This window comes from Bombus vancouverensis, chromosome 13 (genome assembly GCF_051014615.1).
Source record: "Bombus vancouverensis nearcticus chromosome 13, iyBomVanc1_principal, whole genome shotgun sequence".
Classification (NCBI taxonomy): Eukaryota; Metazoa; Arthropoda; class Insecta; order Hymenoptera; family Apidae; genus Bombus; species Bombus vancouverensis.
The window spans coordinates 2,216,891-2,232,512 of record NC_134923.1 but is presented as its reverse complement, the minus strand read 5'-3'; the positions used below and the strand labels follow the sequence as shown (position 1 = coordinate 2,232,512).

Here is a 15,622-nt window from a genome sequence, read left to right as displayed (position 1 = left end):
TATGTTATAGCGCGCCTCTATGGACAATCGATGCCAAAAAATTATAAGGTAACGGGGAGAAAATAGCCGCTTTTAAATAAATTAAACATACACACGCACTTATCGCACACATACTATATATAATGAACAGCCAGACACTATCAATACACGGCACATAATATTCAAGTGTGACCATGCAATCTCCTCGTGGTGTATCTTGACTTATTACAATACCAATAGCATTTTTTATATTTCAAATGTCAATAAAAAGCAACAAGAAGTCGTACGACAACCTTTAGTTATAAAGGCGAGACTTACCTTTACAAAGTTATCTTAAAACGGATCTTGAAGGAAATTTTTCAAACTCCACAGAGTCATTTAAATTTGTAAAATCTTCGTAAAGAAAAAGTATCTTCAGTTCCCCAGCCGTTAACGAAAAAATAAACACAAGATTGTAAAGGAAAAAGCTTCGTGTTTTAAAATGAGCCGAGATAAATTGTTATCCAATTTTTTTCACAAAATTACGACAGTTTTAATATCGACAATTTTTCATCTAAAATGCAGTTAGCCTTTAACTTTGTACGCTAATGTATTATCATATCTCACATATTTTTTTTTTGCATGAGAAATCATACTTTATAACGACAATATTAATCTCGTGATAGATAAAACAGAATTTGACGAGGCAGTCGGTCAAAATACTAATTCTCAACTAGGTATATACGGTACCTACGGACGAGCTATGGTACCGGAATAAGATCTTTATATACATGATACAATTTGATTCAGATTAATAAATACTAATAAGCTAGTACAAATGAGTGCTAGTGGATCAGGTCAAATATATCCAGGAGAACAATTATCGAATGGGCCCAAGTGAATCAAGATTGATTAGATTAAGTCACATGAGACAATGATATCTCAAATTCGCAAATAATATTTGGAAGGTCAGAACACCTGAGTAGCACATCAGAATCAGGCTATATAAATGTGACTGCATCACTAGGATCAGGTCATATGAATTCGGGTGACCGACCTAGGCTAGAGCATATGGGCACTAACAGTTCATCTAAATCAGGACATGTCAGTACAAGCTTCCCCAAGTGCACGAATAAATCACGACTATTGAGTTCAAATTTTCCTGAGCAAATGAGCACAAGAACACTCTTGTTACAAAGAGAAATAGATGGAGTTGGAAGTCAATTGAGTTTAGAGACAATGATAAAGTCAAATACAATTAAGTTAGACAAATAAGCAGTAGCCGGAACGGACCCGAACGGACTGAAAATCATTTCGGGCATTACAGCAGTGGAGAGTAAAATTTTATCCTTTTTAAAAAAAAAAAGGAACAAAGGAAAATGACAATCCCTTTACTCCAAAAAAAGCCCGGTGAAAATTCCAGTCAACAAGAGCAAATATGCTGATGAAAGTGAATTACATATCGACACACCTTCGGAATATTTCGAATATAACGATTATAACACTCCAATGACGGCAAAAACAAAAAGAATTAAGGAATGAAAGAATTAATTAATCAAATCGGCCATGAGGAGGCAGAAAAATATAAGAGATCTTACAAAAAGCGAGGAGGAAAGGATATCCTCGCAATCAGAAAGAGAAATAGAATACTCCATTAAACAAGTGGAAGTGAATGTGTTAATTAATACACTAACTGAAGTGATTCTAAACACAAACAAAATAAATACGAGACTTCACCTATTATCCAAAAAAAAGATGCGGAAGTAGCAGAGATCACTAAAGAGAATAACGAACATATAAGTGGCACTTCTGAGTGGATCCAAGGATTAAATAAAAAAATTAAGGGTAAGTGTTATGTCGCGTAAGACATCCCTCCACTCCATCCCTCGCTGCTTGACAGCTAACGGTCCACATACCGTCATTCCGACACTCAACAAACCTAAGAACCCACCATAAACCTTTAACTTTTAATTTCAGTGTTTCAACACATGTTTTTCAGTTAATCTGTTTGTCCTAAGGGTTTTTCTAATCCCAGAAATTTTTTCGGTTTATGGCTGGTTTTTAGAAAAATCCTTGAGTTTATCATACGCTCTTAAAAATTACGGAGAAAGGAGGTAGTGACCTAACGGAAAAAGCAGTTATTTATCTAACGGAAAGTCCGGTTCTTCCCTTAAACAATGACACCAACTAGCAACATTGGTAGGAGGTTTCTTTCCCTCTCATCTCTCATTAACATTGACTAAATCAATGGACATCGCAGATCGTTGCCCTGTCCTTACTAACGAAAAGTGAGCAACGAATCCGCTTTCTCCGTTCAAAAAACCACACCCACACCGAGCTTTCCTCCGTAATTGCATGAGAGCGAAAAGTCAGTCAGTTCAATTGCTATTCCTGCTATACTAAGAAAGTCAACTTCTTCTTATATTCAACTGCAAGGGCCTTGCTCTACTACGAAAGAACAGTCAGTGCTCATCTATCGGAGTGTCATACTTCAAAGTATCGTTTACGACATTGATATCATGACTCTTGAGTGTATTAAATGTTGGAAATATAAATTTTATAACCCTGTTAATCGCAGTGTTATACCGCATCAATCGCCCCTATTATCCCACAAGAAATAAGAGGATCGATCTGTTTGTGGTGTCGATTCTTATAATCCTAACGGGAATTTACGACTTCCGTTGACGCGCTTCCTCGCGATCGCGTCTCCCCGCGATCGCGTCTCCCCGCGATCGCGTCTCCCTGCGATAGATCGAAAATACAGTAAGGATTACACCGGTCAAGGAAACGGTTACTCATAGAAAATCGGTGGCAACGTCGCGCCCTAAATAGTAGCTACAAAACACACATTGATACAAAAAGGACACTACCAAATTAGTAAAAGGCAACAGACCTCCCCAGTGGAAGACAAAGGGAAAGATCTTAGGAAAAGATCTAAGAAAGGAGCGTTGGCGTAGATAAAGATTACACCGAGAAGGAAAACAATAGTAGTGAAATTAATGAATGGAAAGTTCAAATAAATAAGAAAACACTTAGAAAAGAGAAGATTAAAAAAAATCGAAGAATATCAATACCAACCCAAAAGGAACAGCAGAAAAGTGAAAAATCAGCAAAGAATTCGCAATAGACCGAAAGCAATACTTGTCAAGGTCGAAAGTGGAAAAGAATGTGTCGAAACCTACAGAGAGCTTGAGATCTATGGAAGCTCTCAAGAAAACGACTGGTGTTAGGAAGACAAGGTACGGGAATATCTTGATCGAATTAATAAAAGCAAAAGCATCAGCAAATGAGATTTCAGAGAAAATAAAGACGGTTACGGAAAACCGAGTACAGTCAACACCACTACAAACTATGGTGTCATTGGAAGTCAAAAACATCGATCCGCTGAGCAAGGAAGAGCTCAGAAGCGACATTTGTAGTGACTTAAGCATAAGTAACAGAAACTGTGTCGACGTCAAAACACTGTCAATAAACCCCTGGGGAACATGACAAGCCATAGTTGTGATCCCCGCATTAACTGTTCCTGCCAATTATAACAATTTAAAAATCAGAGCAGGATTGACAGTAACAAACATAAAAATCTTGCCCAAAATCAATAGATGTTTTAGGTGTCATAAAATAGGACACACCTCAAATCAGTGCAAAGAAGTTAGCTCTGGAAAGGCACTTTGCGGGAAATGTGGAGTTAGGGGTCACAATATGGAGAACTGCATTAACGAACCACACTGCGCCATGTGCAGCGCTCATGGTTTAGCAAATAAAAAACGTGTCACTGGGTCATTGGTGTATCCTATATACAAAAGAGCGATGAAAGAGGGAAATACTAGAATAAAAAGATAAAGATTTTGCAGACAAATTTAAATGGCTGCAAGTTGGCACAGGATTTAATGTACCAATGCGCCTATGAAATCAGAGCAGATATCGTTATCATCTCTGAACCAAAGAAACAATAGATGTACTGGTACAAAGACATAAAAGGTGATGCATCCATATAGGTTACATTATTTAACAGTGCACTTCCATGTGATGATACCATAATACAGGAAGACGGTATGGTGGGAATAAGAATAGGGGATATTTCCTACATGAGTGGATATTCTTCCCCTAACATCAACAAAGATACCTACTATAAATATGTTGACAAATTAGAAAGCTTAATGAAAAGGATATATAAAAAACAAAGTAAAATACTTATTGCTGGCGATTATAATGCAAAATCGGCAGCATGGAGCGGAGATAAAACCGACAAAAAGGATAGAACCTTAATGGAAGCTTTGGTAAGAAATGGAATTACAACCATAAAAGTGAACAAAAAATATATCTTTGTTAGGGGCAATAGTAATAGCTATCTTGACATAGTGAGTGTAAATAATAACCTAGCTAGGCTTTATAAAAGAACAAAGGTCCCACAAATTTTTAATTTAAATTTAACAGATTTGAGGTCATTATAAATTTTCGACGAAGGGCTTCGATCCGGACAGATTTATTAATAAATTTGACGAAATAAAAAATAATGTAATAATTGTTGAAGTGGTCATCACTTCTAAGAAAACTCTACATCTGGACTTTTTAGTTTTCTCAAGCACTGAAGCCATCGACAGCGTGTAGACAAAAGACTGCGACAAAGTCAGACCATAAACAGTAGACAGGCGACGTTGTCTTCGGGATTTTCAATTATTGGGTAACACAGCTAGCATGCGGACCTGGACCAGCTCAAATTGTATTCTTACTTATAATTACACTTCTATTTAAATATATTTTCTGCCTTACAATTTATCCACGAGTTTTCTCTGTTTACACATCGAATAACCTCAACAATAATAAATTTTACAACTTACAGGATGAGCTATGGGGAATTTCTCCACAATATTTTAGAAAAAACGCGTGAAGCCGAATTAAAAAAAGTCTTTCTACCAAGGGGTAAGAAGAACGAGAACTATTGGTGGAATGAGAATATAGCTCCACTTTGAAAAATGGAAAATAAAAGTAGAAGGGCTGTATTAAATAGCCAACAATGCGGAGGATCTTACTAAGATATATAAGCAGAATAAAAAGGAACTGAAAATATTAATTCAGAAAGGCAAAGAACAAACGTGGAAGGAATTTGTTGCAGTCTTAGAATGGGATCCATAGAGTAAACCCTATAAAAGCGTTATAAATAAACTAAAAAAACAAGAAACCAGTAGATAACATAAATTCAAATAAAATTAATAGCATTATAGATACACTTTTGACCACAAAAACAAACATAACTGCCGAAGAAGAGAGGCGGGATGGTAGTTACGAGGAAGTAACAAACGACGATGTATGTATCACCGTCCAAATGGAGGAGTTAGCGAATGCCATTGGACGATTAAATTTTAAACGGGCAGCTGGCGTGGATGGGGTCTCTGGAACAATATTTAAATTATTATTTAAGCATAAAGCTCACGACATACTAAGCATGATTAATACTATATACAAAATAAATAAAATACTTAAAAAATGGAAAATTGCCAGAGTAATATTGCAAAACCAGGAAATAATCCCCTCCTTCCTTCTTCCTATTGGCTCATAAGTATACTACCTGCGATGAGCAAGATATGGGGGAATACTTCTAAATCCTCCACTGAGAAATATCTAGGGCAGGAGCCATATCACAAAAGCCAGTATGGTTTCCGCAGAGGCAGGAGCACAGTTGGTCCCATCATATAGGTTAAAAAATTTGCAGATTTCTGCAAAAAGAAAAATTTAGTATACATCCAGATGGCTGTCGACATTAAAAAATGTTTTCAACATCCTTAGATGGTATACAATAATTAAGGAAGCCAGGCAAAGAAAACTTCCAGGAAACTTATTGATATTATATGATTACCTGAAGGACAGAGAGATTATAATTCAAAGCATTAATGGAGAATTTAAAAGTAATGTCTACGCTATTATTATGGAATTTAGTGCACAATGGACTTCTCAATAAATTTGATAATATAATAAAATTTACAAACTGTAGCCTTTGCAGATTATTCGGCAATTCTAATGGGTGTCAATAAAGAAGAAAGTATAGAAAATAAACTAAATATAAACATAAACACAATTATGACTTGGTGTAATAACGCTGGATTGCAAATTGCAAAAGAAAGAACAGAGATTATTCTATTGACTGGTATGCTAATACCTAAGATAATAAATGTAAATATTATAAATACGCTAATTACTACAAATAACACTATTATATACTTGAGATTAACAACTGACAACATCAGAAATTACACTGCGCATCTGGAAACATTATGCTGTAGAGCTGATGCATTTAGTCAGAATGTTGATAGTACTACTTCCCAACATAAATGGTCCTACTAACCTAGTTAGAAGATTGTTCTGGGAATCGATGGTACTATATGCCTCTCCTGTATGAGCTGAGGCTCCGAAAATGACTAAAAATAAAAAAAATATTAAAAACAGTACAAAGATTGGCCATAATGAGGATGTCAACAGCTTATAGAGCTGTCTCTTATGCAGCTCTATGCATGTTTCCAGGCAACATGCCAATACACATTAAAGCACAGCTGCAAAAAAAAGATATATGAGGTGAAAAAAGGCACATATTAAACACGGCAGAAAATATAACCGATAGGGTGCAAAACTCACTCAAGGGAGATATAGAACAGTTGGAAGAAACAACAATAGAGGATTGGAGAAAGGAATATAAAAGAAATTGGACAAGAAAATTGATAAACAACGTAGTCATCTTTATAAAGAATAAAAAACTTATTAACCATTATACAATGCAAATACTTACCAGACATGGTATCTTTAACACATATAGAATCAGAATAAATAAAGAAAGCAATAACCAATGCTGCGATTGCATTGAAGAGCTCGATGATGCTGAACAGGTATTGTTTAGATGTCCAAGATGGGCTTCCCAACATATAGTCTGCGAAAACCATGCTGGTGAAAGTTTAAGCACCAAGAATATGATTACATTAGTTACAGCAGACAATGATATATGGAATCACTTCCAAGTATTTTGTGACTCCATAATAAACTTTCTATAAAGCATAGACACAGGATATAGCCCATAAAAGCTATTTTAACCAAGAAGTGAAGAAATTAATTATCTGTTATCTATTTTTATTTATTCTGTTCTGTCCATCTACTTAATTAACTATAGTAATTGTTTATTTAGTTATCTTTTTATTTATCCATTAATTAATTAATTAATTAATTTATAATTTGAATTATTCATTAAAATACCGCTTTGCTATGTTATTTATTTACTTAGTATTTATATACACTAATTTATAGTTACTTAATGGGTGGAACAGTAATACAGATTGATATGTTTCATAACTTAACCTATACACAAACGGTAGCACCGTTGTGATAAATTGAAAGTTTAGTAAATTAAACACTGTTCATCGACATTGCACTTACGCGCGTCCAGCGATAACCACTTAGAAATCAAGTAACCACTTAATTGTGTATGAAAGTTTAATTGTATATGTTATATTGTTTTAACTAGATATGGAGCTAGTACGTGGTGTATAGTGTCACGTCCCGCGCTGCGCACGCGCCGTAACGTAACGTAACGTAACGCGACTAAAACTACCAATAGCGCGAGTGAGCGTTCCAATTTGAAATTTAAATAAATTTTAACAATTTGTATAGAAACCAAATTCGAGCCTCACAACCCCCACGGACCCCGTCACATGGCGACCCCTCCAAGATAGACCTAAATATATGTCGGAGATGAAATGAAAACCGGAGCCTTCCCTATGCAATTTTGAGGAAGCCTTTTAATGCTTTAGCCTAGATTTTATCATAACTGTAATTAAGTAATTGTCATCTGTAATTGTTTGACATTTGTGAAAAGCGAAAGTGGGTTCGAGGTGACAACTGGTTGCTGAACGTAGCCACGGTCACGGGATAAACGTTTTGCCTGACGAAGGTGTGGATCGGTTGTATTGTTCTCCCTAGAAATCACATAGAATTGTACTTTAGAGATGTCGATATAATGGGACACACGTTGTATTAGGAATCAATCTCCAGACAGAAACTGCCTAACAACGGCGTTTGGATCTTTCTCGATGTTTCCAAAGAGTATACAACAAACTTTTGACAGAAATTGTCTAGCAACAACGATTGGAACCTTCTCGATGTCTCCAGCGAGCATATAACAAACAAATGCAGTCGTATAGCGAAAAAGATTTTAATCAGAGGCATTCGTGTGATCGCCTTGGAAAGTCGAGAAGACTTGGATACATCGAGTAATTTTTTCCGAGTGATTCAGCAAACGTATTTTTTTTTGTGTTATAAAATTGTTTAAAGTTTTCCCGTTGACCGTGGATTCGTTTGAACCCCGGATCATTGTTTATAGCGTAAATTAAATTCAATATTTGTAAATTTATCAATCGTTAATTTTCATTATTCGTTAAATTAGTAAATCGTAAGATATATTATTCGTTTCTTTTATTGTTCGATAAAACTTATTATTCTTTAATCTAATTAATAATTTAATTTATCATTTGTTAATCAATCATATCATTTACAAAATTCATTATTCATAATATTTGTAAAACCTTGTTTATTCGTGTAAATATATTCTCTGTTTTGTAAAACAATGGCTAATTCAAATGAAGAAACATTACGTGATTCAAATCTTAATAATAACCCGACATATATATAAGCGACATAGAAGAAGGAGAGATAACTCCTTAGTTCAGAGTAGTTAATTCCTCAGTTCTGTGTGACTAGTTCCTCAGTTCTTGGTGATTAATTCCTTGGTTCTTAGCGATCAGTTCCCCATTTCTTGGCAAGTAATTTCTTTGTTCATAGCGATTAGTTCTCAATTCCTTTAGCTCTTAATTTCTCAGTTCTTTTGCCTTTCAATCCTTTAGTTCCTTAGCTTTTCAGCTCTTAGTTCCTTTAGCTCTTAGTTTTTGCTCTCAGTTCTTAAGTTCTTTAGTCCTTTAGTTCTTTAGCTTTTAGTTCTTTGTTTCATTAGTTCCCAGTTCTCGTTAGTCTTGTTAATCGACGTGTTTGCATTTGTCAATTTGTAAATTATTGAAAATCTATCAAATTAAAATCTTGTAATTAATAAGAGTGAAAACGTATTGCGAACGATTGTAACTTCGAGTATTTAAAATTTCAACGACAATTCTGTCAATATCCAATTAGAATACGAATAAACATTTTTTTGTGAAGAATATTTGTCTAATAATATAATAGGATTAAGCGAACATTTATTTTCACCAACTTTAATCCTCTCCCGTACCAGTACTCCTGCGCGTAGCAGGTTAGCCGAAACGTGGAGTTTAATTGCCAATCGCATTAAACAACAGACAACATTACAATTTAATCTGAATTCAAAAATTAACGGCAACACAACCAAAACGAGCCAAACAAAACGTAACAATAGAATGCAACTAGTTATATTGAGAGTATTGAATATGGCAATACCAACATGACTAGTTTCTAACCAATCACCGCAATATTGTCACCAGTAACTATTTATTTATTAATTATTAATTCCTGATGCTTTATCTAGTAGTTAACATCTAAACAAATGTCGCTAATTTAGATATATCTTTAGATATATCTTACTACTGGAAATTATTTAATAAGTAATTACTCTTTTCAAAGAATATTTTCATTTATAGGTACTTTAATGTAGTATCGGGGAGAAGGGCCCAAGAAACGTCGAGCTAACTACAGACAATGTTGCGAGAGCCGAGGCGCTGTCGGCTCCATCAATGCATTACCGGGTCCTTCAGGTAAATAGGTAAATAGCCGAAAAGACCTACGTGACCCTGGCTACGAGCGTCTGTAGAACACGTGTGCGGTGGGCCCAGCAATAGACAATAGAGTGCTACAACGGCCAGAGAGTCAGTCGAGAAGCAGAGTGCGAGTTGAGCGGACACGGAGTGTGAGTCGGCGTGCGAAGATATCGTAGTCTGTCCTTTTGTTATCGAATATCACTCATTAAAATACCTTAAACTTTAAACTCTACCAGCAATCACTTGTCCTTACTCTAAGAATCCACAAGTTACTACATTAATATTCGAACAAATGTCATAATTTAGATATATGTTACATGTTGCCAGCAACTTAGATACTTTATTACATTTTATTAATTATTTTATTTATTTATTTTAATAATAACGAATTCTGAATATACTAATTTTAATTATATAAATTAGTTAGTTAAACTGATAAACTAGAAAACGTCGAATTATTGTTTTAATAATCGAACAAGGTGCCGCAAATTTAGACGTATATGACACGATGTAAGTAACTTATTCTGAATAATTATTATTCATTTTGGTGACTCATCTTTATTAAGTATTTAACACCTGATCAAAAGTCACAATTATAGACACGTATATAATGCTCGCGGCCAGGACCGAAATAAGGCAGATACAAAACATTTTTTTAATAGTAATGATTCAGTTTAAAGGAGTGCCAAAAATCATCAAAGTTCAGTGTAACTCCATAAAGTCCTCATATCCTGGAAACTACTTTACATAAAAAAAATCCAGGCGCTTTCAGAGAAATGTACTTTTTAGAGAAATTAAACTACACCAATAGTTTTCTACTAAAAGTCATATATGATTACAGATTTTGCACTTATATTGAATTTTTTGCCTCCTGAATACAAATTATGAATGCGAAAAAATATTACTTGGATTTGTTTAACTCATCGATTGTGAAACTCATCAAGAGAACGATATTGGAAATATAGAAATTGAAGTACAAAAAGAAGACAACAGAAATTTCAACATTGAAGATCCTAGCCAATTGACAGAACACAAGAAACAGTAAATTTAATAGTTCAGCATGGTCCTGTACAAGTTACTCAATTTAACTTCCCTAAGAATGAAAATAACAGGAGTTTTTCCGCAACATATTTTACAAGAATACTGACGAATGGACAAAGGACAACACGAAAATGGCTAATTTATTCTATAATATATATAATATATTCGGGACGATCCGGTCCCGTGATCGGCCTTGCGCCAGGCGGACGGTTCTACCCCATGCCGTGCCGAGTTCGGAGGCATCGGCGTCCGAAGCACTGCGATGTTCCACAGCAACGGACCCAACACCGAACCCTGTGGGACCCCGCGGTGTACAGTCCTCCCGGTCACCCATCCGCCCCGGACGGTATAGACGATAATCTGGTCCCGGAGGAACGCCCGGATTACACCCCGCAGGTACTCGGGCACTCGATGTAATTCAAGGGCCCGGCATATCCTGTCCCAGGGGATGCTGTTGAAGACGTTGACCATGTCCAGCGACACGGCCGGCGCCACGTAACCACGCCGCTCGGCCCCCTCGACAAAGGAGCGGACGCGGGCGACAGCGTCGGTCGTAGACCGCCCTCTTCGGAAACCGAACTGGCCGTCGTGCAGTCCGGGCACACTCCGGGACAGATGCGACTCCGGGCGGGCAGTCACCACTCTCTCCAGCAGCTTGCCCGCCTCGTCCAAAAGGCAGACCGGCCGAAAGGCGGAAGGCGAGTCCGGGGAGCGCCCCGGCCACCCGTCCCTCCTTCCACGAAGCGGGGAATTCACCTCGTGGCAGGCATCCGTCGAACACACGGATTAGTCTCGCACCCTTCCACAGGCGGGCCGAGACTCCATCGGGACCCGGAGCTTTCCGCGTTCCGATCCTCCCGGCGGTCCCGGCCAGTTCTTCCTCGGTGATCCTCGATTCCGGCCTCCACCTTCCCGCAGAGACACATGGTCCTTCTTCCGGCGGTTGAGGCTCCTGCTCCTCCTCTTTGGTCGGGCTGCCATCTCCCTCGTTCGCTGCTCCCGGGAACAAGGTGCCGACGACCTCCTCCAGGAACCGAGGCTCCATGCTCTCTGTTAAGGCGCCCATGGACGGAATTTGTTCAATACCATTTTGTAATGGCGCCCCCAGGAATCAGAGTCGAGGCTGGCCAGAAGCTCGTCCCAGGCCCGCCTCTTCGCCTCCTTGATGGCTCGTTGCAGAGGCCTTCGCGCTTCGCGGTAGGCCTCGTACAGACGAGCCACCGTGGCTTCTTCCATTCGCCGCCTACGGCGGGATCTGGTGTACCGGCGCCGGGCGCGGATGCATGTCTCGCGGAGACGAGAGATCTCCTCGGACCACCAGTACACAGCGCCGGCGCGGCGCGGGGCTCCAGACCGCAGCATACACGAATCGCAGATCGCGTGCATGTCGCGCCTCAGCCGGGTCGCTTCCGCTTCCGCGTCATCGTCGGTCCTGGATTCTTCTAACCAAGCGACGGCTATAGCGGCCGCCGCCATGAAGTCCTCGTCGCGGCGGGTCACCGCCCACCGCAGGAATCTTTTTCTCCTTCCCGGTGGGCCAATGGGCCCGCGCGCACCCAACGAAAGGTCGCCCATCGCGCCGCCAACCGCCACCTGCATCAAGATGTAGAGGTTGTCCGAGAGGGTCTCCTCCGGGGAAACTTCCCAACCTGAAACACGGCGGGATACGGCAGGGTTTGCCCATGTGATATCCACTATGGACTCGCGCGCACACACGTGCTGGACCCCCCTTCCGTTGGTCCTGCGGGAGCCCCACGCCGTTGAGTGGGCGTTGATGTCCCCGAGGACCACTGACGGGCAGGCGCCCAGACGCCTCGCGCAAACCGCGAGTCCGTCCAGGAAGGAGGCGTATTCTGTGCGGCTGATGTTGCGCGACACGTAGACGGCCACCACTGCCAGGTCGCCCCATTTCAGGACCACGAAGCGCCGCCCCCGCTCGATCACCGAGCAGGAGGGGCTTCCCGCAATCCCGGTCCGGAATATGGCGACCGAGCCGACCAGATCCCCAGGGCCTCGTAACGCGTCGGGAATCGTACGGCTCGGCCACTGCCGCCAGAGCAATCCGTCGCTCCGTCAGGCTCTGGAACATTAAGTCCTGAGACCGGCGGAAGCGGTTAAGATTGCACTGCAGGAGCAGTTGTCCTTCTCCTCTTCTTCCGCTCACGTCGGGGAAGGCTCCGTTTCCATAGCCTCCTCCGGGCCGTTCCCCTCGCAGTCGTAGTGTCCTACTTCTCTGTTTTCTCTTCTGTCCTTCATGGGGTCAGTTGACGGCGGTATCGTTTCCTTCCTCTTCACCGCGTCCCCACCGTTGCCTGAAATGGTCTTTGTTTCCTGTGCGGTCCTCTTCTCACGGGCAGGCGGTTTGCATGCCGGTGACCCCATACGGTGCGACGCAGGCATTCGCAGGTCCGCGCACACCGGACACATGGGTACTCGAGCCGAGCAGTCCCTGGCGCGGTGTCCTTCCGCCCCGCACCGGTAGCAGCGCTCCGACCGGCCGGCCGTCGATGTGCAATCCCGGCGCACGTGACCCGACTCCATACACCTGAAGCATTGGAGTCGGCGCGCAGGGAGAAGGGAAACCCTCGCCGCTGACCAGTCTATGTTAATCATACCTCCTGGTCGGGCGTCTCTTCCTCTGCTGATTTTCCTGGTCGCTGTCAGCGGGCAGCATAGTCATACCGACCCGAGGCCCCGAGGAGCGGAGCGTATGACTCCTACGTTGACCTCATCAGCATGGCAGCCCCCGGCTTCAGCAACGGCGGCTGCCACCTCCCCCGGGGTGACCGAGTCCTCCAGTCCGGTCACTCTTATCTCGGCCTTCCTTCGCGGCACGGTTACCTTGGCGGGTAAATCCTTCAGCGTGGCCGCCATCCGCCGGGCCAGTCGCGATGCTTTGCTCCTAGCATCCTGGCCTGGTATTTCAAACAGCAACGCCCTCGTGGTCGCCCTCCTCGCTCTTAACTCCGTGATGTCGAGTTCGGAGAGCTTGACTTCTCTCTTCACCACCGACATCGCATCCCTATACGTGAAACCCGAGCCGTCCCTCACGGTGAGCGATACCGCGGCGCACCGTGGGGGTGGGGGAAGGCCCGGCACTTTCTCGCTGTGCGCGTCCCGCCCACTAGCGTTGCGTTTCTTACCTACCCTGATAGCTCCGAGTCCATCGCCGCTGCCCGCCCCTAGCATGAATTCCCCTTCCCTTACGAGGGCGCACCGGGGGCAGAGCGGCCACCTCTGCGAAAGTTCTTGCTCTCGTTCCACCGCTTCCGATCGCCGTCCCGGGCGCCAAGGCCCTTGATCGCAATGTCGACGACGGAAGAGACGACGATACCTGTCCCTTGGTTCTTACGTTCTCGGTCGGAGTATTGGCCGTTGGAAGAGGTTGCGCCGTGGGCTTCCTGTTCTTTCGCCCCGCTCTCCCTCTTCCTCCTCCTTGGACGGTAATAAATCCTGCCTCGTCGACCGACGACTCCACGGTCGACCGCGAGGTGTCTCTAGCCGACCGCAACCATGCTTGTACGGTTCTTGCGGCGGCGCCAGCCTCCGTAGCCGGGAGGATCGCTCCCCCTGGCATTCATTATTTCTCGCCGACGCTCTTCCAACTTGCGGAGGAACATGATCTTGAGATCCTCTAGTGGATCTCGAGGTCCTGGACCACCGAATCTATCCGTTCCCTTGGTATGTTTATTACTCCCCGATCCGTTGGGACAGCGGGGACGGCGCGACGCTGACCAGTGGTATTGGGGAGGTGGGGGAGGGGGACCCATAACCGTTCCCGTTAGGGCCTGGGTAGCATTTTCTTTCGTCCCCCTCTTAGCGGTGATCCCCACCTCTTGTCCTTCGCCGTCGTTGTTATCACCTTTGGCTGCCTTCTCCGTGCATTCCTTGGTCAGCCGTTCTACTGTCTCTTGGAGACGACTGACATCTCTCTCCAGAAAGCGCACCCTCCTTCGCAGGTATGCGACATCCCCTCTTCCTGATCGTGGGTCGGATTCGCGTCCTTCGCGGACGCTTGCTTGTCGACCGGTCCGATCCTTATTTCGTCCCTCCGCATGCCGTCGCTGCCGTCGGAACCGCCGCGGATTGTAGCGGCGGCGGCGGCGGCGGCCACGGTGGCAGCCTCGGCGTCGGTGTCGGTGTCGGTATCCGCCCCGCGCCTCGCGCCTCTCTTTTTCCTTTTACCGCGAGCCGGCAGTAGCGCGGAGTCCAGATCCCCCGCCGTGTGCGGCGTCCCGCGCCTTCGCCGCGACCGTTGGCGGTGGATGCGGTGCTTTCTGTGAACTCAGTAATCCTGCGGTGCGACCGCTTGCCGAGCGTGCCCGCAACAGTCGAATAGGAAGAGCATGACGACATTTTGTCGTTGGATCTCACCCCCCCTCCGCCGACGCATCACATCCCGCGAGGGTCCCGGGCCGACGGTCATAACGTCGGGTTCCTCCAACCCTCTCTGAGACCCCCCAGTTCGTGTGTCCCCTTCGCCAGACGCACGACCGTGTCCAGGGGCCTGGCGGCCCACCCCCGGACTGCCACAGTTGCTCGATGACGACGCAGCGGGGCCCGCTTTACAACCCGCTACTGCGCCGGTACTGGGGTATCCCTCCCCTACACCGTAAACGATTCTTTGATTCGTTTTCCTATCCATTGTGATTCTAAAGTCGCCGAGGTCGTCAACAAGGGTTTTCATCCTGGTGCCACTCACTCTTTCGCACCCTGTCCCAGTCAAGGCTGGTGCAGGGTGACGGGGAGCCCCACAAGAAAGTGAGGTGAGTGGTCTTGGCAGATACGGGCCCACCAACTTCTCCGAGGTTCTCCGCACCGGATCGGCAAACTGGCGGGGGCCGAAGACGCCGACCAGTCACCAT

General features: G+C 43.3%; 1 protein-coding gene and 1 long non-coding RNA gene across 3 annotated transcripts; both read right to left on the bottom strand.

Moving 5' to 3' along the window:
* Positions 1-5,135: 5,135 nt before the first annotated feature.
* Positions 5,136-7,488, bottom strand: LOC117162241 (uncharacterized). 2 transcript variants are annotated; one of them, XR_004465177.2, is made up of 3 exons: positions 6,299-7,488; positions 5,436-5,672; positions 5,136-5,348 (listed from the first exon to the last, which is right to left on the bottom strand). It is a non-coding gene; the product is annotated as an uncharacterized LOC117162241 (long non-coding RNA). The 2 variants fall into 2 exon arrangements; XR_013059895.1 differs by having other exon boundaries at positions 5,136-5,672.
* Positions 7,489-13,433: 5,945 nt separating this feature from the next.
* On the bottom strand, positions 13,434-13,946 carry LOC117162245 (uncharacterized). Its single transcript, XM_033344106.1, has one exon. It carries the CDS (start codon positions 13,944-13,946, stop codon positions 13,434-13,436), a length of 513 nt encoding a protein of 170 aa, XP_033199997.1.
* Between the last annotated feature and the right edge of the window lie 1,676 nt (positions 13,947-15,622).